At 33.9% G+C, this 22,755-nt stretch overlaps 6 protein-coding genes and 1 non-coding gene across 7 annotated transcripts; 4 read left to right on the top strand and 3 right to left on the bottom strand.

The window, feature by feature from the left end:
- Positions 1-56: 56 nt before the first annotated feature.
- PHYBLDRAFT_74384 (hypothetical protein) lies at positions 57-2,315 on the top strand (the record flags this gene model as incomplete). Its single annotated transcript, XM_018443016.1, has 7 exons — positions 57-490; positions 547-765; positions 838-975; positions 1,032-1,144; positions 1,205-1,509; positions 1,574-1,850; positions 1,903-2,315. The coding sequence occupies 7 exons, from the start codon at positions 60-62 to the stop codon at positions 2,043-2,045; spliced, it is 1,626 nt and encodes a 541-aa protein (XP_018294456.1). The 3' UTR covers positions 2,046-2,315.
- Positions 2,316-5,233: 2,918 nt separating this feature from the next.
- Positions 5,234-5,316, bottom strand: PHYBLDRAFT_t90. The gene has a single exon. It is a non-coding gene; the product is annotated as a tRNA-Leu (tRNA).
- Positions 5,317-13,717: 8,401 nt separating this feature from the next.
- On the top strand, positions 13,718-14,823 carry PHYBLDRAFT_154978 (hypothetical protein; the record flags this gene model as incomplete). The annotated part of the gene is made up of 2 exons (XM_018433369.1): positions 13,718-13,760; positions 13,823-14,823. The coding sequence occupies 2 exons, from the start codon at positions 13,718-13,720 to the stop codon at positions 14,821-14,823; spliced, it is 1,044 nt and encodes a 347-aa protein (XP_018294455.1).
- Positions 14,824-15,255: 432 nt separating this feature from the next.
- Positions 15,256-16,440, top strand: PHYBLDRAFT_166383 (Homeodomain-like DNA binding domain-containing transcription factor; the record flags this gene model as incomplete). The annotated part of the gene is made up of 2 exons (XM_018435412.1): positions 15,256-15,514; positions 16,397-16,440. 2 exons carry the CDS (start codon positions 15,256-15,258, stop codon positions 16,438-16,440), a joined length of 303 nt encoding a protein of 100 aa, XP_018294454.1.
- Positions 16,441-16,799: 359 nt separating this feature from the next.
- On the bottom strand, positions 16,800-17,967 carry PHYBLDRAFT_166382 (hypothetical protein; the record flags this gene model as incomplete). Its single annotated transcript, XM_018435411.1, has 4 exons — positions 16,800-16,943; positions 17,023-17,315; positions 17,381-17,796; positions 17,846-17,967. The coding sequence occupies 4 exons, from the start codon at positions 17,965-17,967 to the stop codon at positions 16,800-16,802; spliced, it is 975 nt and encodes a 324-aa protein (XP_018294453.1).
- A 563-nt stretch (positions 17,968-18,530) lies between these two features.
- PHYBLDRAFT_95340 (fork head transcription factor) lies at positions 18,531-18,903 on the bottom strand (the record flags this gene model as incomplete). Its single annotated transcript, XM_018443898.1, has 2 exons — positions 18,531-18,672; positions 18,746-18,903. Coding segments are annotated over 2 exons (300 nt in total), but the record flags the coding sequence as incomplete, so codon positions are not given.
- A 1,950-nt stretch (positions 18,904-20,853) lies between these two features.
- On the top strand, positions 20,854-22,710 carry PHYBLDRAFT_143383 (hypothetical protein; the record flags this gene model as incomplete). Its single annotated transcript, XM_018430975.1, has 5 exons — positions 20,854-20,976; positions 21,110-21,234; positions 21,293-21,552; positions 21,701-21,851; positions 21,936-22,710. 5 exons carry the CDS (start codon positions 20,854-20,856, stop codon positions 22,708-22,710), a joined length of 1,434 nt encoding a protein of 477 aa, XP_018294451.1.
- Between the last annotated feature and the right edge of the window lie 45 nt (positions 22,711-22,755).

Below are 22,755 nucleotides of genomic sequence, written 5' to 3'. Positions count from 1 at the left end.
CTTTAATTGAGCTCTATCTTTCTCTTTCACCTTTTCTTTCTCTTGTCTAAATAAATCATATGTGGAACATTAAGAAAGCTACTCATTTGGGAAGAGTTATCTCTCACTCGACCAGACGATGTGCCTACAGCACACAAACAAAGCCTGCAAATCGCATTTGGCCTGCAGTAATTTCTGCTGCAGCGGCTGGTGGTGTAGGCTACTGGGCTGCTTCTTCCTCCCCTTCTTCTTCTTCAATAGCCCAGTCTACACAGCCAACCGCGTCTTTACCTGTAGCACGGCCTAAACCAACCAAGAAGAAGATACAAGAAGCGTTCCATGCTCTCCAGGCTGTTCTACCCCATGAACATGTCAGTGTTGATGAAGATATTCTCCAGACTCATGGCTATTCAGACAACAGCTACCATAATGAAGGGGCTCCAAACATTGTAGTTTTTCCTAGTTCTACTGAGGATGTTGTTGCCATCGTTAAGATTGCTAACGAACTTGAGTAAGAATATAATTCAATTTTGGCTTTGATTAATTTTTGCTTTCTTTCCTTGGTAGTATGCCTATAATTCCCTTTTCTGGAGGAACATCTCTCGAAGGTCATTTTACTGCACCCATGGGAGGAATATGTATTTCCTTCTCGGAGCATATGGATAATATCGTTGCTTTCCATCCCGAAGATATGGACATTGTGGTCCAACCTGGTGTGTCTTGGGAGACGCTCAACAGTACCCTAAAAAAGAATAATTTGTTCTTCCCGTTGGATCCCGGACCTGGGTAATACAGCTAGACTGTATTCACGAGAACACATTTGTACTTACTATATCTGTTATTTTTCTTTTACTGTAGTGCGTGTATTGGTGGTATGGTGGGAACAGCTTGTTCAGGAACCAATGCTGTCCGTTGGGGTACTATGAGAGAATGGGTGCTGAATCTAACGGTGGTATTACCGGACGGAAAGGTTATGAAGACTCGCCAAAGACCTCGGTAATAAATTGATGTTTGATGATGGAATCTTAACTCTGACCAATAAATATATTTAGCAAATCCTCTGCCGGGTATGACTTAACCCGTCTCTATATTGGTTCTGAAGGCACGCTTGGAGTTGTAACTGAGGCCACATTAAAACTGGCTGTTATTCCCGAAGAAAGCTCGGGTAAACTATATTTTTATAGAAAGCGAACAATAAGATAAGAGGTATCTAACAACCATGCAGTTGCCGTGTGCGATTTTCCCACAATTCGTGACGCTGCCGCTGTCGTACCTGATTTGGTTCGAGCTGGTGTTCAAATAGGTGCTGTTGAGCTATTAGATGATCTAATGATGAAAGCTGTTTGCCTTGCCAACCCTTCATTGGGCCATGCCGAAAAACCTACGCTCTTCTTCAAATTTTCGGGATCAAAGCCGCAGATCGAACATGAAATCAAGGTTGTTTCTGAAATCGTCAAAAAGCACAAAGGCGGGACTTTCAAGTATGCAAAGACAGAAAAAGAGAAGGAAGATTTGTGGGAGGGACGTAAGGTAAGAATATATTGGCAGTACTGTGGCTGGATTTTTCTTTGTTAAAAAAATAATCTTTAAACAGATTTGTCTTTGGTCTGCAACTCTTTTGAAAGAAAATGCATCTGTTTGGACTACAGATGTAGTTGTACCAGTTTCTCGATTGCCAGAATTGATAGATGAGACTAAAAAAGATCTCTCGACTTCATTCTTGCCAGCACCTGTAGTTGGACATGTAGGAGATGGAAACTTCCATGTTTTTATTCTCTTTGACAAATCCAAGCCAGAAGAATATGAGGAGGCTAAACGGATTAACAAAGCTCTTTTGGAGCGTGCTATTCGTATGGAGGGCTCTGTCACAGGTAAGTTTCTGTACAGAAATGTAAGCTAAAGGTATTAACGCATCATTATCAGGTGAACATGGTGTAGGAACAGGCAAAAAGGCTTATTTGCGAAAAGAACTTGGTGATAATACAATTGATCTGATGTGGACTGTTAAGAATGCCATTGATCCGAAGGGTATCATGAATCCAGGAAAAGTATTGCCAGAAAACTAATATGAGTAGATTGACATACTCTTATAAAAATTATGGATTTAAAGCAAAAACAAAAATATTTAGTGTGCTTTATATGAAAATATATATAAAAAGTCAACTACCTTAATGGCTATAAATTAAAATGAATATAAATATATCTTATCCTTAGAAAGCTACGCCCAAGTTTACTATCTTTTTTTGGTATAAACTATACTTAGTTGCACTATTTTTAAAAAAAATTGACTTTATAGACATTAATCTACATTCAATAAATTGTATTAATTGGTATCCAAAAAAAAAAAGAATGTCATGAAAGTAATTATATGTATGTATTAAAGATTGACCATTTTATAGGGAAATCTTACGGACATGATAACAAGACATGCTGATGAGACCAAATTGAATAATTAGACGTAACCTCACTTACAATTACTTTTTTTTTGGATAGTCATACTTTGAGGTTTATTAAATGTTTTAAAAAAATGCTAATCCTAGGCAGACAGAATTTTCAGGACGGGAGATGACACTTATATTTAACCAGGCTAGTTACTTTTGATCACATCTCTGGAGCCCAGTGTCTTTTTCTAATCATTAAGGGAAAATGGCGTGTCCTGAAAAAAATCAATATATTTAATTAATAGCCCTTTTCACCCTACATTTAAACTTGGCCATAAAAAAAATATACTATATCAATGGACGGTTATGCAGAAGATTATAAGGAGTTGTTGACATTAGATTGTAACACACTTGTTGAATATTTTACTGCGAATTGTCCTTCTTAAGTGTATCGTACATTTCTCTTTCTTTCGCCTATTGTATCTATATTACCAGAAAGTAGCACGAAGCTTCTCGTTGAAAAAAATTAGAAGCAAAGCGGTTTATCCTTTCCTCTGACGGTATTCAGTTATTCCATCCCGTCTCATGCAAAGATCTTACCAAAATGGAGAAAACTTGTGGTCCGGTAGAATCAAAATGCTGTCCCCAAAGAATTAGTGTTCTTTTTTGAAACATTTAACAAATATCAAAGTATAACCCCCAAAAAAGTAGTAATGAGCGATTTTGCGCTTAATTATTCAAATTATTCTCATCAGTATATCTCGTTAGTCTGCCCAGCCAGCCTGTCCGTAAGGCTCCCCTTCTTTTATCTTGTTTTCCTTTACTGACGATTACATCTAAGCGCGCCTGTTTTAAAAAGAGAGCTTCTACACTAAAGACTATACGAGACTTCAATTCCCAGGTAGTATAGTTCACCCTATGGACTTTGAAACGGCCTTCTAATACACTTATATTTGTAGACTTTTGAATCGAAGAAGATCCTGCCAACTGGGCAGTTATGAATTATCTCATAAAACTTATTCAATGTAATCCTGGGGCTGACAAAGTAACGGAAATTGGAAGCTCACGGAAGATAGTAACCTTGTCTTGAAGCATGTTATTTCAGGCACTTTGCCGATACTGCTATTAATATTTTCGTTAAAAATAAAATGGTAGTTGAGGAAAACACTTTATTCGTTTAACTTTGTCTTACTCTGTTTTGATTTTATAGAACAAGAGAGGCAAATATCCCATTAACTATTCATGGAAAAGATCAGAAAATGTCTCCAAGTCACAGATCAATTACACCTTATAGAAGGTAATACAGTTTCTAAAATATGACTTTTAAGTGACACTAAACATTATGAAGCTTGAATTTTGCTCTTCAGTAACCACTGAAGTCGACCAAGGTCAAAGAGAAAACTTTGAAAAGAGAATTTGGTACCAGCAGTAGCAGTGGTGTTGAGGAGAAAAATGCCCGAGAATATCTGGCTGAAATGTCATACGTTTCTTAAAGACCCTCCGAAACATAATCTTTATGAGCCCCTGATGTAAAAAGAGTAAAAGTAAGACGAACGTTTTGACGTGACTAATGTATCTATGTAACCTCGAGAGAAACAATGTTATTTGGTGCGAAAATTCAGCTACAAGAAGATGTCGCTTTCCGAAAGATTTTCTTGCACATATTCAGGCCAAGTTTAATAGATCTCCTATTGTTGGCCCAAGCCATAAGTTACAAGACGCTCTTGATTTGATGCTCGCTGCCATTAGTGAATCCGGATTGCCTTTTTCAGGCAAAATTAATTATTGGTTTATTATCTGTATGCTATACTTGAAGAGTACGAGGAAGGGATTGAAAGGTTGAGGGGCGAAACAACTGATTCTGTGGTATACATACCGCAGTCGAGTGAAATATAAGCTTCACAATTCAGAATGGATACTACAATTGCTAATAAACCTGGCAGGGTCACATTTCAGGAACGTAACACACACCGGACACTTTTGTACACTTCATACTGCTTCAGTAATAACCAACCATTATCTTATCGAAATCTTAAATTAGAGAACCAAGCATCTATATAAATAGCTACGATCTTCCCTCTTAAATGAACAATACTCACATAGTACATCTTGTTTACTTTTAGCATTTTATTTGTATAAAATGAATTGCCTCATATAGTTTTCTAAACTAAACATGTACATAAAGAAATGCTGTAGTTAACTATCTTTTCATGCTTAATTTTGGAGACATAAGCTTCAGAAATTTGTAATATTACGAGACACTACTTGAGTGTAGTCAAAGATGAATAATCATTTTAAAAGAAATATAAGATAACCCAAATTAAGATAATAAAAATCATCTTGTATCCTATCTCTTATTTGCTATACTCTCATGTTATTAAAGCTTGACCAAATCGGCTACGTTCACAGTGAATTGTGTCGGACATTATTTTGATGAATCCGAGAAATCGGGATAATTGACCGCAGCAGTTCTGTATGTCAAAGATACCTCATAGATAACGAACCGCAGTAATGTCTTGTAAAGATTAACCACAGTAACATCTTCTGAGCATCAACCGCAGTAAAAGGACTTCTCTTGTAATTAAATAGAGTATAATAGTTTACTGCGGATAATGCGCAGTATTAGTTTAGAAAACTATATAAGACAATTCAATTCCTATCAATAAAAGGCATCTTTGATCCTCTCTTTGATTTTACGTATACTCCTTGATCCCCAGTGGGTTTGACCTTTTGACTTTGTTATAGTAAAAGGAAGACCAACCCAGATCGGGAACGACAATTGGAAGATAGCCTAGATCAGGAACGACAAAAATTATGCCCAATAAATACTCAATTTTGATTGGTCGAAAAATTAGTAGGCGGAATCGGCAAAATGGTAACTGTGAGATTCGAACTCACGCCTCTTGCGAGACCGCAACTTGAGTGCGGCGCCTTAGACCAACTCGGCCAAGTTACCTTCTGATGAAGGTCACAAGTGTTGTAAAATTTTGTAGCATTAACCAAAAATGTATATTTGTTTGATGTGACGTCAACTTATGGACAGACTATTAAGTTATGGACAGTGCAAAGTCGTGACTCCATCTCCGGACACGACAAAATCCGATTTCTTGGATTTATTTTCTCTCTCCCTCTTTTTCCTTTTTTCTTGCTATTGACATTTAAATTCCCGCTGGACTTTAAATGCTTTTCCCCTTTTTTCTATTTTTTTCTTGGTTTTTATTTCCTTTTTAGCTTGCTTCCCTTTGCATTGCACTTGTTTCTTTACACTTCTTGATATTACTTCTTTAGTATACTTCCCGAGAGTTCATATTTTTAGTAGTTTGATTATTTTTATTTTTGATTATTTTTGATTATCTCCTTTTGTGATTATGCCCGAAGACCTGTACACTCTTCTAAATAATTATCATTTAGCATAAGATGTATCTAGATTGTCACCTTGTATGCAGTTGTCAATTAGTATATAAGAGAGACGTTTTTATCCCAATAAAATTCATTCAGTTTTCCTCTATATTTCTTTTGAACATCATCACTGAGCTTGAGCTATTGTCCTGCGGAAAATACTAAGTTGCACACTGTTAGGATCTACAAGTACTGTCTCACCGTTTGTCTGCCTGTCCATTTGTCCGTTTGTCCGTTTGTCTGCTTGTCTGCTTGTCTGTTGTCTGTTTGTCTGTTTGTCTGTTTGTCTGTTTGTCTGTTTGTTCATTTGTCTATCTGTTTGTTATCCATATATCTGTTTCCATCCATTTAAAGTCCCGTTCATTAAATTCCTTCTTATTGGATTTTCCTGAGCAAAATCACAAGAATATAACTATACATATAATATATATTATATTTCTGACCAGTTGCACCACACACCATAACTCAACACGCGTCATGAAATTATCGGATTGTGCTAAACTAATAATTCAATAGCCAAGCAATATAAAAACAGGCAAAGAAGTATACTTGATAATAAAGAAGTATACCTAAAGAAATACAATCAAACAGACAAAATAATATAGTAGATAAAAGATAATTTTATTATAAACAATTGCTATTGATATCTATACTAATTATTTGGAATGTTTGTCTTGAGGCCTTATTTGATATGATGCCTCATTTGTAAGAATGTTAATTTGAATTATTATTTCTACTATGTAAGAATGTAAGTAAGGGTCAAAGTAATTAAGTACAAAAAGAGATTTGTTTGCCCTTTCCTCTTTTTGGAACGATTGGGTTGAACTTCCTCTTTTATTTAAGCTCCGGCTTGCCGGCTACAACAAAATGGCATAGAGTGTTATAATAAAGGTCCATATTTACCAAAATTTTGGTTATCTGGCAGTGCAGTGATATTGCAGAATTCTTTGTAATTCTAGAAAAATTATATTCTATTATATTTTTATTTTCCAATAGCAGCCGAGGCTGAATAGAAATCAATTTTTCTATTCATAGAGTAAAACACTAATAAGTACAACAAAAAAGCATTATCCTGGCAAAAGATAACTTCACATAACTACACATCTTATTTTCTTACTATATTTTCTTTACAAGTATAATTACTTTTATGATTATAACTTAATAATTATTTTACATTATTTTATTTTGTTTGTACTTAACAATACTAAAGGACAGATCACATTTAATAGATCACCAATTATATAACTTTTTATTATATTTTTCAATATTTTATTTATTTAACAAGTCAATTGCAAAGCTATTTAAAAATTTATATAAATATTGCAATGATTGCATTTAATAAATATTGATTTTCTTTCGTCTTATTTTCTGACAACAAGTTCTCTTAATATTTAACACTGTTGATATTTTACTTGTCTGATTATCTGAGTATATTGAGTCAAGTCTATTGAGATTGATCAATAGTACTGTTTTTCTCTTATTTTTTTTATTTATTAATTTTATTATCTTTAATTCTACATTCTCTTTTGAGGTTGTCTTTTTCTCTCTTGTGGAAAAAGAGAGGTTATTTCACACTTACAACCCTATACAAATACTCGAAAACAGTGATAATATATTACTTGTTAATATTTATCACAAATACAAGTACCATACATGTCAGAAATATCAAAAGTCAGAAATTATAAAAGTAAACAAAATAATACACTTAAAGAAGTACAATCAAACTGTTGTAAATGAGTATTGAGGACTACTGAATCTGAGAGTAAGACTGATAATAAAATAATATCCTTAGCCATTCCAGTCAAACAAATCTGCCTTTATAATATTATCTAATACACAGATCATCATACATATAATTGATTATTTATTATTATTACCATGAAATGGGATATACAAATATATATACAATATATATATGATATTATCATATCTCATCTACGTATTTTTTTATTATATAAATACTTAATTAAGAAACTACAACTACAACTATTTAATATTATGAAACATTACCTGTGTATTTAGATTGGAATTCTAAAATATTACCAATAGTATAAATGCTCTTCTTTACTGAAATGTGGTAATCCAGACACTTAGATATTGAATTTATCGCATATAGAAACATATTGATATTGTAATAGCATAGTAGCTATCATCTTGTCAGCATATAATATATATATATATAAATGATTAAGTAATTAGGCAAATAATTATTACAGTTAGTACCATAAATAATATCTTAAAGATTGTTAAGATAATTATATCATACTTGTAGTGATCCAGACACTTGAATATTAGGTTTACCACATATAAGAACATATTCATATTGAGATAACGTAGTAGCTATCATCTTATCAGCATATAAGATATATATAAACGATTAAGTAATCGGGCCAATAATTATTACAGTTAGTACTGTATGTGAAGTTTTATAGAATAAAATCAACAGTAAAAAGATTGAGACGTATATAAGAATACTTTGAGACTGTATATAGGTTGTCTTTATTAAAGAATACAAAGTTGTCCTTTTTATATCAAAACACGATCTGCTTTGTCAGTCACATCTTAATTTCTTAAGTCTGAGTTCATTTAGATATTAGAGAGCTGGTACTGCTATGTTTATAATTTAATCTAATTGCAGTGTCCTCATATTAACTCAGTGCTTACTGAGCTGTCATAATTACAGTACTTACTGTAATTAATTATTGGTCTTATTGATTTACCATAAGTAAAATAAATAAATTATTCATTTGTTCTTGTAATGATAGCTGTTTTACTATAATAATAGGAATATGTTCTTAGATGTAATAAATCCAACAACCAAGTGTCTGGATCACCACACTGTAGATAATATCTTAAAGATCGTTAATATAATTATATCATACTGCTGGGTAAACTGTGTCAGAGCGATATGGAGCTAATTTAGTAGGAAGTCCTAAAGCTTTTATGTAAAAGAGAAAAGAATAACTAAGAGCTAAAGAAGTACAATTTATGACTTGATGTCATAGTTATAATACTGACACTAGTTAAGCAGTAAATACACTCTAATAACCAAATATAGTAAAGGAAGAAAGCCTTAAAAAACTAAGACATAATAATAAGAGTAGATTGTGTTTTCTTATAAGGGGTACTTTATATTTATGAATAAAGAAAAACTTTTATACAGTCTCAAAGTATTTCTATATGATTTTATCTTCAAAATTTACTATTTTCTATTGTTTTGTATCTGAAATATCACACAAAAGTCTATAATTATGTAAAATAAAAATTAATAAAATATATCTTATGATATTTTAAATGCAAAACAATAAAAAAAATTGAAAATGAAGTTGTATAGAAATACTTTGAGACTATATACTAGTTGTTTTTTATTTATAAATAAAAAATGTCTCTGTACTATACATATCACAATTGAGTAAAAAACAGACTCCAAAATCAAATACTAGTCCATTTTTACTAATGAATTCAGCAAGTTACCAATCTCCAAAACTATTATACACTGGACAAACATATACTACATACTCATACAGTATAAACCAAATATTGTACAATATAGATTTGAATTACAGAGATTTTAATAGTAACGGATATAAATAATATTATCTTGTCTCTTTAATAAATGTCACTCGCAGTATTTACTTTTCCTATTATTGAAATACTAACCTTATAACAATTCTGAATACCTCATTATACCTGTCTTGAATATTTAATTGAAGATATATAAAACTATTATAATGAAATACTAGTAGATATCTTGAAGAAATATTTGTTAAGATAACTAGTGAAATCTATCATTATGTAAATATAAACTATTTATTCTTATATATAGTTTTATTCTAACATGATGTTTACAATAAACTCAGTAAAAAACATACTTAATATTATTATAATAATATGTATGTTAATACTAAATAATTATTAATTTTAGTTCATACGTACTTGTTATAAGTATAAGTACTTTTATTATATTTATCAATATTAAAAGATAGAAGCTATAAGAATGTGCTAGTTAAAGTATAATTTTATATTTATTTATATATTAAATTTTGTTTTCTTTCTTTTTCATATCTTTCTAAATTTACATAATAGAATAACTACACCCTCTTTTTTTTACTTTCATCTCTTCTCTTTTGTTTTTTTATCTCTTTAATACTTTGGGTAGTTTACTACTCAGATCTACATTTTTACTAACCCACTTGCATTTTATACTCTTCCTTCACTACACATATTATAGCCCATTCAAGAAAGCATATACTATTAGCAAGTATTCAAGAGAGTCTATGACAATCTTTTTCAAATATATTATAAGTAACTCATTGACTCATTATTTTGAAAATATTCCAAAACACGTTTTAATAGAAAACTACACTTTATTCTCTGAATAAAACATCTTGAAGTACTCACGGTCCAGGCAAAGGTAATATCAACTATTTAGCAAATTTCAAGTATATTACTTACTCTGTTTTTTATTTAAATATAATTTACTTGTATTTCAAACCATACTTGAATACCTATCTTAGAAACATGCGTTTATAATATGTAAGTAAAATACACATTATCATAATTTAATATATATTAGCAGCTGCGTTTTTATTTTGTACCTTTTTTTTATTGATTCTCGGTACTTATTAATCAATATATATATTTGAAAATTCTATTGTATATATCCCAAAATGTCTTTACATGTAAGTATGCATATATATTTCCATAAATCAATAGACAGTAATAATATTTTCTATTCAAAGTATACAAAGTATAGTTTCAGCAAAAGAATTCTAAAGAAATATAAAGAAAATGGTGAGGATATTATTTTTAGTCAAAAAGTATAAGCCAGAAAAACAGTATTGGATATTTGAAACTAATCAGGTGGGAGAATATAGTAAAGACCAAGTCACCTAGATTGTGTAAGATATCCAATGAATGGAAGTGTAACATGCATACGAGTGTTACTATACAAATATGCATATTTAAAGAAGCATTGGTCGTAAACGTTAAATAATTTGTTTTAATCATTCAAAAAACCATAAAAGGGATTTTCCGATGATATTTTATTCCTAAAGTTCCATCTTTTAATTAATAATATCAATAAGCTTTTCAAAAGCTGTCAAGAACCTTCATATTATACAAACTTTATAAAATATTATCATCAAGAAATCCACTATTCCTATCTTATAACTTAGTCTTAAGCTAACATCAGACAACTATATTATAAGAAAAACATACATTCAATATTTTTGATACTATCGCAGGATTTTTTTAAGGTATATAATACTTATATTATGTTCGAAAAAAAAACAACAAAATAGTAGAGAGATAATGTTAGTAACTTCTTTAAAATTAATAATAGTTGGCGTTGACAGACTAAGAACTTCAAAAAACTCCAAACGGCTCTGACTTGGTAGTCTTTTCCTATTGCCACCTGAATTGAAAAGGCCATATTTTTGATAGGAGATATGTAATAGGGTGTAGGACTAAAAAAATTCACAAAAATATTTTCACCTGATGGAAGACATAGTATTAGAACCACTTAATTTTATCAAATACAAGTAACCATGAAGGGACACAGACCGCAGCAACTTCACATATTTCCTAATTAATTAATTTTGCATTGAAAAGTAAAATTAGACAATGTTGAGTACGCAGACTCCTTTTTAAATACATACAAAAAATGTTGCGCAGCTCAAGTTGAACATGGGCTGGACATTTGAAGCCAAGCCAAAAAGAATGCTACATTGTCAGCAAAAAAAAAGTGGTGATTTGTGTTAATGGAACTGCATAACAAAAGCCATCTACAGCATGAGGAGCAAGAAGAGATTGATATGCATTTAACAAGGAAGGGGAGAAGGATTGTGCATTAGTGGATAATAAAGTTGTACATTATGATGTAAGATTGACATTCCTCAATGTGGTATCCTTTTATAAGTAATTTCAAGATTTGACACAAAAAATAAAATAAATAAAAATAATATCAAGTGGTGACAAAACAAAAAAAATATGCTCCGTAGAGCGTTCCATCTCAGAAGTTTAGTGTCATCCTTGTGCAGGGGCCATGCTAATCTTCTCTGTATCGTTCCAATTTTAATATGTGACAGAGGTGCAAGCACTTGTCGATTAAAATAAATGTCCCAAAATATTATATATGCATTTATTTCCCGCTTTCCAAAAGTTGTGGGTTTTTAATATTTTCAGAAAATTTTTTGTATTATAAACAGTATATACAGAAAAGTAAATAGCTAGGCTTGGTAAAATAACTGTATGCTTAATATCCTTATTTTACCCTTACTACATTCACTCTACACAAAATACCTTTTAATTTCTTTATCTTTTAATATTAAATAAACTGTATATCAACCTCTTTATAATGTATCCTTCAATAAAGAAAGCTTACTATAAGGTTTGGTCAAAATAACGATATGCTTCTGGAAAAGGAAAATTGTTTTTTCTTGATGAAGGTTATTATAACTTTTTTTGACTAAGAGACAAATCTTTGAGACATATGGCAAAAGTAAAACCAATTGAAACTTATTTATAAAGAGAAATTACATCAAATAAACGATATAGATATGTATATGTGAGGGCTATTTTTCATAGTATTGGAAATAGGGTGTCATGTACCAGGTAATTACTTTGACCAATATGGTAATACAAGACTCTTTTAATTAATATAATCTTATACGAGCATACATCTGTACACTTTCTTAAAGCTTACATATAAAAAGATATTATTGGAGACTGTTATTGCCAAAGAAGTGTTGGGCTAGTTGCTGTATTGATTAAATCCCGTATTAGCCCATTTTCTTTTATAAAAAGGCCCCATTGGGCTACGTTAAGTTCTATGTAACTGTTCCCTACTGGTAATAGTGTACGGCACACAATTACCAAGTAGTATAGGTTTTTACATTTTATTTTAGTGAGTAATAGCAAGTAAATTAGAGAACACGTGACCGATTAGAAGGGCTAAATCACATGATCTCTAATTTCATCCTGTCTTTCTAATATGATGCTGATGATGCTGCTGCTGATGATGATGTATTTGAACTAATCTCGAGCTTTTTAGTCTGTCCACACAAAGTATTATAATATATCAAGATTATATAAGCAGTCTGATATATTTAGAGTATACAGTGTCTATCTTCAAACAATTTGTGCTTGTTTTCTGCTTATATATAAATAGCAATACATAATTCCAAAAGGGCCACACGGAATTATTTACACAGAATCCAGTAATAAGGAGATTCTGTTTTCATGTAAAATAGGAACCCATTATTAAATATATGTACGATTTGAAAAGTTTCGGGGAATATGTTCTAATGTTTTTTTTTAGTCCTTTAAAAAATGCATGTCGAGAAAACATACAAACTAAAGCTATATAAATATGCATTACTCTGATTGATCCAGTGTTTGATTCATTATATGCGCTTGGTACTGTAATTTTTATACAAGTTAACATCTCTACTATATGCTGCAAGAGAACCACGTCAATATTAAATCACTATTATTGACTAACAAAAAATTTCAAATCGTACACACGTTTAATATTGAGGATCAGCATGGGGTTCTATTAATTTTCAAGAATTAGATTTTGAGAATACTGTGGATTGTTATCTGACCAATAATAATTAACATGAGCAAATAACCGCAAAGTGTTTTCGTATTTTCTTTTGTTTCTAACTTCATTTTCTTGTAAATTATTCATTGGCAAATGCGATGAATATATAATCTCATTAACTAAAAATTTAATTCTCGAGAACTGGCGAGACATCCTACTACAGTAAAGGGTATTGATTTAAGACTAGGTATTCCAGTGATATGATAACTATACAAAACTTGCTTGTGTTTCAAAAGACTGTTTTTTTTTTAATTTTCTTTTCTATATTCGAGATTTTTAGCATGCATGAATAATGTTTATAAAAGAGTGACGGGAGTAAAGGCCTTTGCAAAGTACTCTTTTACAGCACAATATGTCTACCGATACTTTTCACGGATGGGCATGCCCCAACAAAGGTAAGCCTTTTCTATTGTTTATTATCTTGTAGCAAACTCTAAAGCTATTTTCAATTTGACAGATAAACCTCTTGAATGGACTGAAATGCCATTGAAAGCATTCGACGATTATGCTGTTGAAATGGATATTACCCACTGTGGTATTTGTGGATCTGACATCCACACCATTGACTCCGGATGGGGACCAACTGACTATCCTTGTGTTGTTGGTCACGAAATTACCGGCGTGTGTACACGCGTTGGTAAAAAAGTAAAGAAAGTCAAGGTTGGTGACCGTATTGGTGTTGGGGCTCAGAGTGGTTCTTGTCTCGAATGCGAAAACTGCAAAAACGGTGACGAAAATCTCTGCTCGAAAGGCATGATCCCTACTTACAACGGTCGTTGGCCAAATGGTGACAAGTCATTCGGTGGCTATGCCGACAAGTGGAGAGGTCACGAACATTTTGTATTTAAGGTCCCTGAAAACATGTCCAACGAGATTGCCGCTACTTTCTTCTGTGCTGGTGTGACAACATATTCTCCTCTCAAGCGTTTTGGCGTCAAGCCTGGGGACAAGGTCGGCGTAATTGGTATTGGTGGCCTGGGTCATTACGGTCTTCAATGGGCCAAGGCCATGGGAGCCTCTGTAGTTGCCCTTTCACACTCTGAACGCAAACGTGCTGATGCAAAGGAGCTTGGTTGTGATGATTACATTTTAACTACCGACAAAAAAAGCATGAATGAACACAGCGGAACCTTTACCCATATTCTGTCCACTAGCTTTGGCAGTAACTTTGATTGGGAAAGTTACCTTGGACTCCTCAAGACCAATGGGAATTTTATTATTGTTGGAATTCCTGAGACACCTTTGACTGGAATCCCAGCCATGATGTTGGCAATGCATCAGATCTCCATAGTTGGATCAGTTATTGGTTCACCTGCCGTAATTGAGGACATGTTGAATTTCGCTGCCGCTCACAATGTAAAGCCTTGGATAAGTAAGTATCCAATGAAGGAGGCAAATGAGGCTGTCAAGGCAATGAGAGAAGGAAAGGCTAGATATAGATTTGTATTGGAAAACTAAAATTTTATTTCAACTTTTCTTTCATTACTCTATAATTAAATATGTATATACAATATAATATATGAATAAAACATTTTATCCAAATACTCAATTATGTGATATTATGTAAAGATGTGTTTCATTATTTCATTCGAGTTTCTTTTTTTAAAGGGTGAAATGAGTTACTTGGTAATACTGGTATATAGCTACTCAAAAAGATTCAAGATGTTCTCAATTAAGTTCAATTCCAGGCTGCCCAAATATTACTAAGTCGGTTAAAAATACCCATCCCAAGGTCATTGTATTTTCCCTTTCTTAGATTTTTATTTTATTTTGTACTATATTACACTCACAATCAAAAACGTTTCGACCCCCGCAAAAAATGCCTAAAAAAAATCGAAAAAATAAAAATAAAAACATTGTTTTCTCCCAATATTATTAATCAAATCCAACATGCAAGACGCAAATTCATCAGAAAACACCCACGGATCATATGAAAAGGCCGATCCCTATAAATACGGATGCATCATGTACATGCATTTAGCAAATTACGGGGCGACCCAGATTTCATTGGTGGTTGGCATGAGTCTGTCAACTGTCAAGTACATCATTAAGAGAGTGGACGAGACAGGATCGCCCGAGCCAAGAAAAGGGTCCGGACGACCTAGAAAGATTGACGAGAGGACAGAAAGACACCTTGTTCAAATAGTTCGTAAGGACCCCTTTGCCTCATTTTCTAGGCTAAGGGTTTCCTTAAAGAACATGAAGGTATTTGTCTGCAGAAAGACAATAATCAGTTGTCTGAAGCGTTTGGGCTTCGGATCATATATCGCAGCTCACAAGCCAGCTTTAACCGAAAGCCACAAGAAAAGAAGGCTGGAATGGGCCCGTGAGCATGTGAATTGGACAGATGACCAGTGGAGAGGTGTAGTGTGGTCAGATGAATCACGGTTCACAGTTGAGGGTAATGATGGAGGAGCTAGAGCTATCAGGAAAGTCGGTGAAAGGTTCAAGGAAGAAAATATCATCGAAGGAACCAAGTGGGGGAAGGGTAGTGTGATGATCTGGAGCTGTTTCTGGGCCGGTGGTTTTGGCCCTTTGGTGTTCCTAGATGGTAACGTAAACCAAGACCAATACGTGAACACTTTGGCTCAGAACTTCCTCCCTTGGTTCCAAAATCTTTCGCGGGAACAAAACAGGAGCTTCGTGTTCCAAGAGGACAACGCCAGCTGTCATACTGGGTCGTACTCGAGGTGGTGGAAAGATAGCCATGAGATCCGAGGTTTTGACTACTGGCCCGCTCAAAGCCCGGATCGCAACCCCATCGAGCATCTCTGGTGGCTCTCGAGAGGCGCATGAGTGACGAGAGGGCCAGTATTAACAATGTTGAAGATCTGAAGGTTGTAATGCAACGAGAGTGGCGAAGGATAGGTCTCGGACTTTCGTCAACTTTGGCCGGAAGCATGCAGCATCGATGCCAGGCTGTAATTGAGGCCAAAGGAGGTCATACAAAATATTGATCTTTTATTTTTTTTTTCTATATTTCAATAATAAACATATATATAATCTTTTATTTGAAGTTTGAATGCTTTAGCTTTTATTACTGAGGAGCAGTTGCATGTTGAATACATGCCATGATTTCTCTCATGCATTTTTTGGGCTCAGAGGTCGAAACGTTTTTGATTGTGACTGTATATGGGCTCAAGTACTATTATTTTTTACAAGAAATCAAGTTATTTCCTTTGCCTTTTTACCGTTAAAATATAATTTAACCAGTGAAAATACTCCAAGTAAAGCTGATTTTTAAAGTGCTCAATTTTTGTAAAAATAGTATATTTGCTTGAGCTTAAAATTATACTTCAAGCATGTCATTAAACAAACTAAAATAACAGTAAGCTCATTTTGTATTGCTGATTTTCAAATGTCTTTTCAATTTTTTTTTCATTCGACATATGGAGTTGGATTTGAACCAAACACATTTAATAGGAATTGTCTATCTATAATAATGAAGCTTGTTGCCTACGGAACTTAAGCTTGAGTGAAGCGTAAAATACCAAGGTAAGGTAAGTAGCTACATAGTCCTTGATCATGTACATGATACCCTGATTAAAAAATCCCTTGACGATTTGCGCACGAATACCCTATCATAATAAAATACTGCATAAGCACGCCATAATGTATCTTAAAATAAAATAAAACAAAATATCAAATCTCCTTTACCTTGTAAATACCACTTGCCCCTTCTTTCTCAAATGTATCCTTAAAAATTGCCAAAATACTTTTTTGATTTTCGATTGCACTTTTGCCCTTGACATCGGCCACCATCTTTGTACGCACAAAAATAAAGGGATATGTGATGGCGGTAGCAATACTCTTGGAGACGGCAGAAAGTAAAAATATTTGGAAAGAAGACAAGGTGTTCTTGCTGTTTCTGAGATACAAGTCTTTTACCTTCTCAAACACAAAATACGTGATAGAGGGGTTAGAAACAAGCATGATCGAAGCACGATAGCCTATCCAAGTTTATTAACTGTTTAGTTAACCTTATTTTTCTTCATTTTCTTCCGCTTTACTTTACCTGTCCAAAACCCAGTTATGCCCTTTTCCTCATAGATATCCTTCATCATATCCACAAAACCTTTCTTATTATGATGTCCTGCTGTCTGAAGTCTGGTGGTAACGTTGGATACGGGTGTGGTGAATAATCTGGAGATCAAGGCTGCTTCTGCACCCAAAAAGAGCTCTTGGGCTACATTCAGCTGGGTAGCCTTACCCATTTTTGTATTAATCTTTTCCTGAACGTTTCTTAGTGCTGTATAGCAATAAAAGTAAATAAAACTTGATAGGACTGATGCTACTGTATCAGATCCAAGTCCAGCGTAGAGGCCTTTAATGCCACCTTCTGTCTTGTAAATAGTTGCAATCGTTTCTAAAAGACCTTGTCTTTTAGCTTTTTCGGCCTGCTTGGAATTAAGTTGAATACGTGTAGTAGCACTAGTACTTATATGAGATTTGGGTCGGGTTTTGTGGGCTATATACTTACATGTCCAAAGGGTACACGAATAGATTAGCGATGGATGAGCCAACTGCACCAGAGATTGCATGCCCCAATGGAGGAAGCTTGTAATCTTCCAACGGGATTAAAGTCTCATGAACCTTTTTCATTTAGCCAAAAAATATACACAAGAGTAAAAGAAGAATAAAGGCGTACCAAAGATAATCAATGCAAGCAAATAAAATAAAAATAAAGTAAAATAAAAAGATAATTCACTGACAGATCTTCACATGTCACGTATTACCAAGGGCAGTCCCACCTCCTTCAATACGTATAGTGTACGTAACAATGCACTCACTTATCTGAGACGAATGAATAAACACAATGTTGAATAAAAGACTTTATACAGTAGAAAAGAGAAAGCAAGTGGTAAAAGAGCTTATGTAATAAACATGAAAATATTGAAATTTTGAGGGAAGTAAGTACAATGACACAAGGTAGTATGAATTAGTTAGTTGAGAAGGTTATGGATTTTCATAGCAGGAGACACAGTAGGGATTATGGAAGGTGAGACACAAGAAGAATGATTAGATGTCTTGTCTGGCCTACTCAAAAGGTAATTATCTCGAGGTGTGGCTAACAGTGAACCAGCACTATCAGCCGTTGTTTCTGGCAATGGGGACTGCCTTTTATCCGAGTCCTCTCGCGTTGGTTTTCGTCGCATACTTGAAGCACTTCCTCTAGCAAACGAGCCATTCTTAAATTTGGCCATATGGTTAGGATCAATGGTCCAGTAACCACCTTTCCCTCGACCGACAGTTTCATTTTCTGATTTAGGGATTTTTCTAAAACACTTGTTGAGAGAGAGATTATGCCTAATGGTATTCTAATAACAAGGATTATTTTTTGTTAAACTCCAACAATTATAATAATAATAGTAATAGCAACAAAAGGAAATTTCTTGCCTGCCAGCCAGTATCTTGGGCATTGTATAGTGCTGGATACTTTTCAGTTATCCAATTGTAAATATCTCGAAGTGCCATCCGTTCTTCCTTAGACTCAAGAATTGCTTGAGCAATGAGTGATGAATATGAAAATGGAGGTCGCCTTCGTTTGCGGGGAGGTTTAACTAGATCTGGTGCCATTGGAATAAATGATTCTGATACAATGTGATGTTGTAGTTGTTCTTGTTGTTCTTCAGAGCGGTACTGTCTTACAGATCCAATCAAGTGTGGGTGGCGCATGGCGACCGGAATAGGAGGTAGATAATGGTTGTTGAGATGGTGTTGTGTGCCATGTCTAGAATTACTGCGGCTGTCAGAGGGAAGCTCTTCTCGTGCTCCCATCGGACGAATCGACATGCTGTAAAGACAATGTCAATTAGAGACAATCGAGAATAAAATCAGAAAATCTGGAGCATAAATTCATAAAGGCTTACCACTTATCTCGTGACCAATGAATTGTATTCTCATCTCTCTCTTATCGGGTATGTTTTTCTTTCTTTTTCTTTGCTTTCTTTCTTTGGATTCAACGTCCGCTCATCCTTGAGCTCCTGTGTAACTCACCTCGGGATTTCTTTATTAAACCCAAAAGCCAACGAAAGGAGGGAGGGCGTGTTTTTTAAGATAATTAATCCCTATAGACAGTACTACACATATATACATAGGTATATATCAGGTACCTGAATTAATTTGTCGTCATAGTAGTAAAATCGTATATTTCTTTATTGACATTTCATTGTCACATTGTTCTCATGACCATTTTTATGACAACCGCATGAGAAAAGAAAGCAGTATATAAACAAACAAATAAGTAAAAATTTCGCCCTTTATACTACCTTAAATAATCAACAAATTCCAACTTATATATACAAATATTCACACTAAGATCTTATGTAGGCTGTGTACTAACCAGTAAGGGGCTTCTCAAGCACTCGCCAAGGTCCTAAATGTTGGCAAGGATTTCTATATACGGATTGGAAATAGTTTCCTAAATTAGTAACCTTTGTCAAAACTTTGGTGAGAGCATCTCCAGCAGTATCTAAACCCAAATACTAAATATCCAAATTAGGAAACTGGTGTTTAGATTTTCCAAAAAAACGTCTCCAGCAGTTTCTAAACAAAAATCTAAATATCCAAATCCGGAATTTAGATCTAAACTTTTTGAATCAAAATCTAAACTTCTGTAGGTTTTCTCAGAATTTGTTTAGATTCTATCATTTACTAAATTTCCATTTTTTATATTATGACTTTGAATTTTCGATTTTAAATCTCAGCCTTTAGGAAAAACCTCACCAAAATCATCAGCTCTTTAGAATCTGTGTTAAGAAACTGCTGGAGTGACCTTGATATTCTTCATACTAAATTGCTTTATTTGTACTAGCGCGGGAAATCCTAATTTGGATATTTAGTATTTGGGTTTAGATACTGCTGGAGATGCTCTGAATCGCCAACAAATTCGATTAAATTAGGAAACTATTTCCAATCCGTATATAGAAATCCTTGCCAACATTTAGGACCTTGGCGGGTGCTTGAGAAGCCCCCTCCACTCTCAATTTACCAAATGTTCGAAGTTAATTTGACCATCTCTTCGAAAATAGATTAACCACTTCTTACAAATTAATTGACCAATATTTTGGTCAAATTAACTTCAAACATTCGGTAAATTGAGAGTGGAAGCACTGTATATCAAACTAAAAAAAACATTGTAATGGCGTATATAAATACAAATAGCTTTACTTCCATCTTAATATATTAACAGTCCTTTTACCTCTAGATATCGGTTTCTAGATGATTCATATTTGAGATTAGTTATTGAGAATAAATGAGATAAAGATCCCTACTCAACAGTATGAGAAAAATAGATATGTGTGCAGCATAACGTGACTGAGAATAATTCTTTTAAAACCTCAAAAAAACATGTATTGTAAAGCGCGACTTTCTTCCATACTTCACAATAAAAACAGTGTACTCTCTTTTTCAAATTCAATAGGATATCTTATCCATGCAAATCTAGAGTTTGATTAGAGCTATTACTACGACAACTTCTGTGGAGGGATGGCAAGGGAACAAGTCGCGAACAAGTTTGGAAAAGATTTACAAAATGCCTTATTCAATCCAGCTGCTATAGATCCAGTGGTAACCAAGTGGATTCATGAACAACTTAACTATTATTTTCCTGTAATATTAGCTTCATTTTAACTTGAATACTATACAACGATTATCCAATATACATATTTCTCTATATTTCAAGTAGTTGATGAATGCAAATGAGGTTGGTGAATTCCGGATCTTATAACAAGATAAAAAACAGTATTATAACAATCTAAATCGACAAGCTGATTATGAAAATAATTGCAAGAAGTATACACAAGGATCAGAGCCCCAAGTTCGAAAAGTACAGCGGCATCAAGAAGTCCGCAGTCGCTCGCCAATCAAGTAGGTCATGATATTTATCTACAAGTACATATGTACTGACAGCTTTTATTATTTATAGAGTATTGTTGAAGACGATAGCCTTATTTTTTAACGACCGCTCCATTTCATCAACATTAAGGTCCTATGGCAAACAGCTATATGAAGTTTATGACTCGTTGTCAGCTGAAGAGCAATCGATTTGCGGCTTCTATCTTAACGGTATCCTTGATCTTGGTAACCAGAAAGAGTGTATCCAAAAAAAGTTATTTGCAAAGGACCAATGGGACTATCTTATCAAGCACCTTCCAAACCAATCTGATGCTGAAACATGGTGTGTTGGTTATATGTTGTAAATGTCCAACTCGGTGACAAGAAAATGAATACGGGTAGAAAGACACTTTTATTAAAGAACAAATAAAAAGTGCTATTCAACTACTTCGGGCCATTTGTACAGCTACGTCACTACTTTAAAGTTCACTGCGATGAGCGATACAAGAAACACCAGTGGATAAAATCAACTGTGTCAATGCCACCAAAAAGAAAGTAGAAAAGGTAATAAAGGAAATCAAGAGCGGACAACAAGAAGAAGCTTACTACATTGGTGTGGAAACTATAAGAGTTGCACAATCTGTTGATAAGTGGATTTTTAAAGTCTTTGGCCATATGCAAGTGTAGTTTCTTCTTAATATGAGCAGTTTCTGACTTGTGTTCTATTTTCCTAGCATTGACGCGTACAAAGAACACACATACATTTTTGCAAATCCAACCAACAAAATCACCGAACTCGATTTTTTAATGAAGCTATGGGGCGAAGTCTTGGAACTTTTGGTTGGAGATGGTTCTGAACTCTATGCCAATTGGGGAGAAACGTCAGCTGATACCACTGCTGCAGTAAAGCGTATAAACAACGACAATGAGCCACATACGATAGGCTGTAAAGTTGACGGTAGGATTGTATGCAAGGTATCCAAGGTTGTTGCCACATGCCATCCTGAGACTGCTAGGGCTTCGTACAGCTTTGAAAAGATTTACAGCGACAAATTTAAACTTGCAGCTGAATCAAAATGTACAGTCAATGATTTGGTTATGTTAGGAAAACCAAAGAAGCAGAAAACTATCATCTTACAAAACATGCAAATGTTTGGAATACAGGTAGATTTGTGTGCCTTGAAGTTCATTGATCGCAGCCTCTATGTCAATAGTGTTGGATTCGATCTTTCGTTATACAGTAGTTTGAACCTCTTCGTCGATAAGCTAATTATGTGGATACGACAATGGAAATCACTCAAAAAAACTTGTCTCAATATTGCCACGTTATCAAACGAAGCTTTTATACAACCAGCTTCATTTTCAGAAATCTTCGATTGTGACGACTCAGATGATGATAACATCAATTATTGTAGCCTAGAATGGGTGACTGGTATCTTTTTACCTCTAACAACTAAACCTGCTTTACTCACCGAGCAACTTCTTACAAGCCCTACAACACTATCCTGAAACAGATCAGTCAAAATAAAATTACTGGAGTGTTATCTTGATGAT

The sequence above is a fragment of the Phycomyces blakesleeanus genome (genome assembly GCF_001638985.1).
Source record: "Phycomyces blakesleeanus NRRL 1555(-) unplaced genomic scaffold PHYBLscaffold_6, whole genome shotgun sequence".
Lineage (NCBI taxonomy): Eukaryota > Fungi > Mucoromycota > Mucoromycetes > Mucorales > Phycomycetaceae > Phycomyces > Phycomyces blakesleeanus.
Note: the sequence above shows the minus strand (reverse complement) of the source record. Positions and strands in the feature narration are given on the sequence as shown.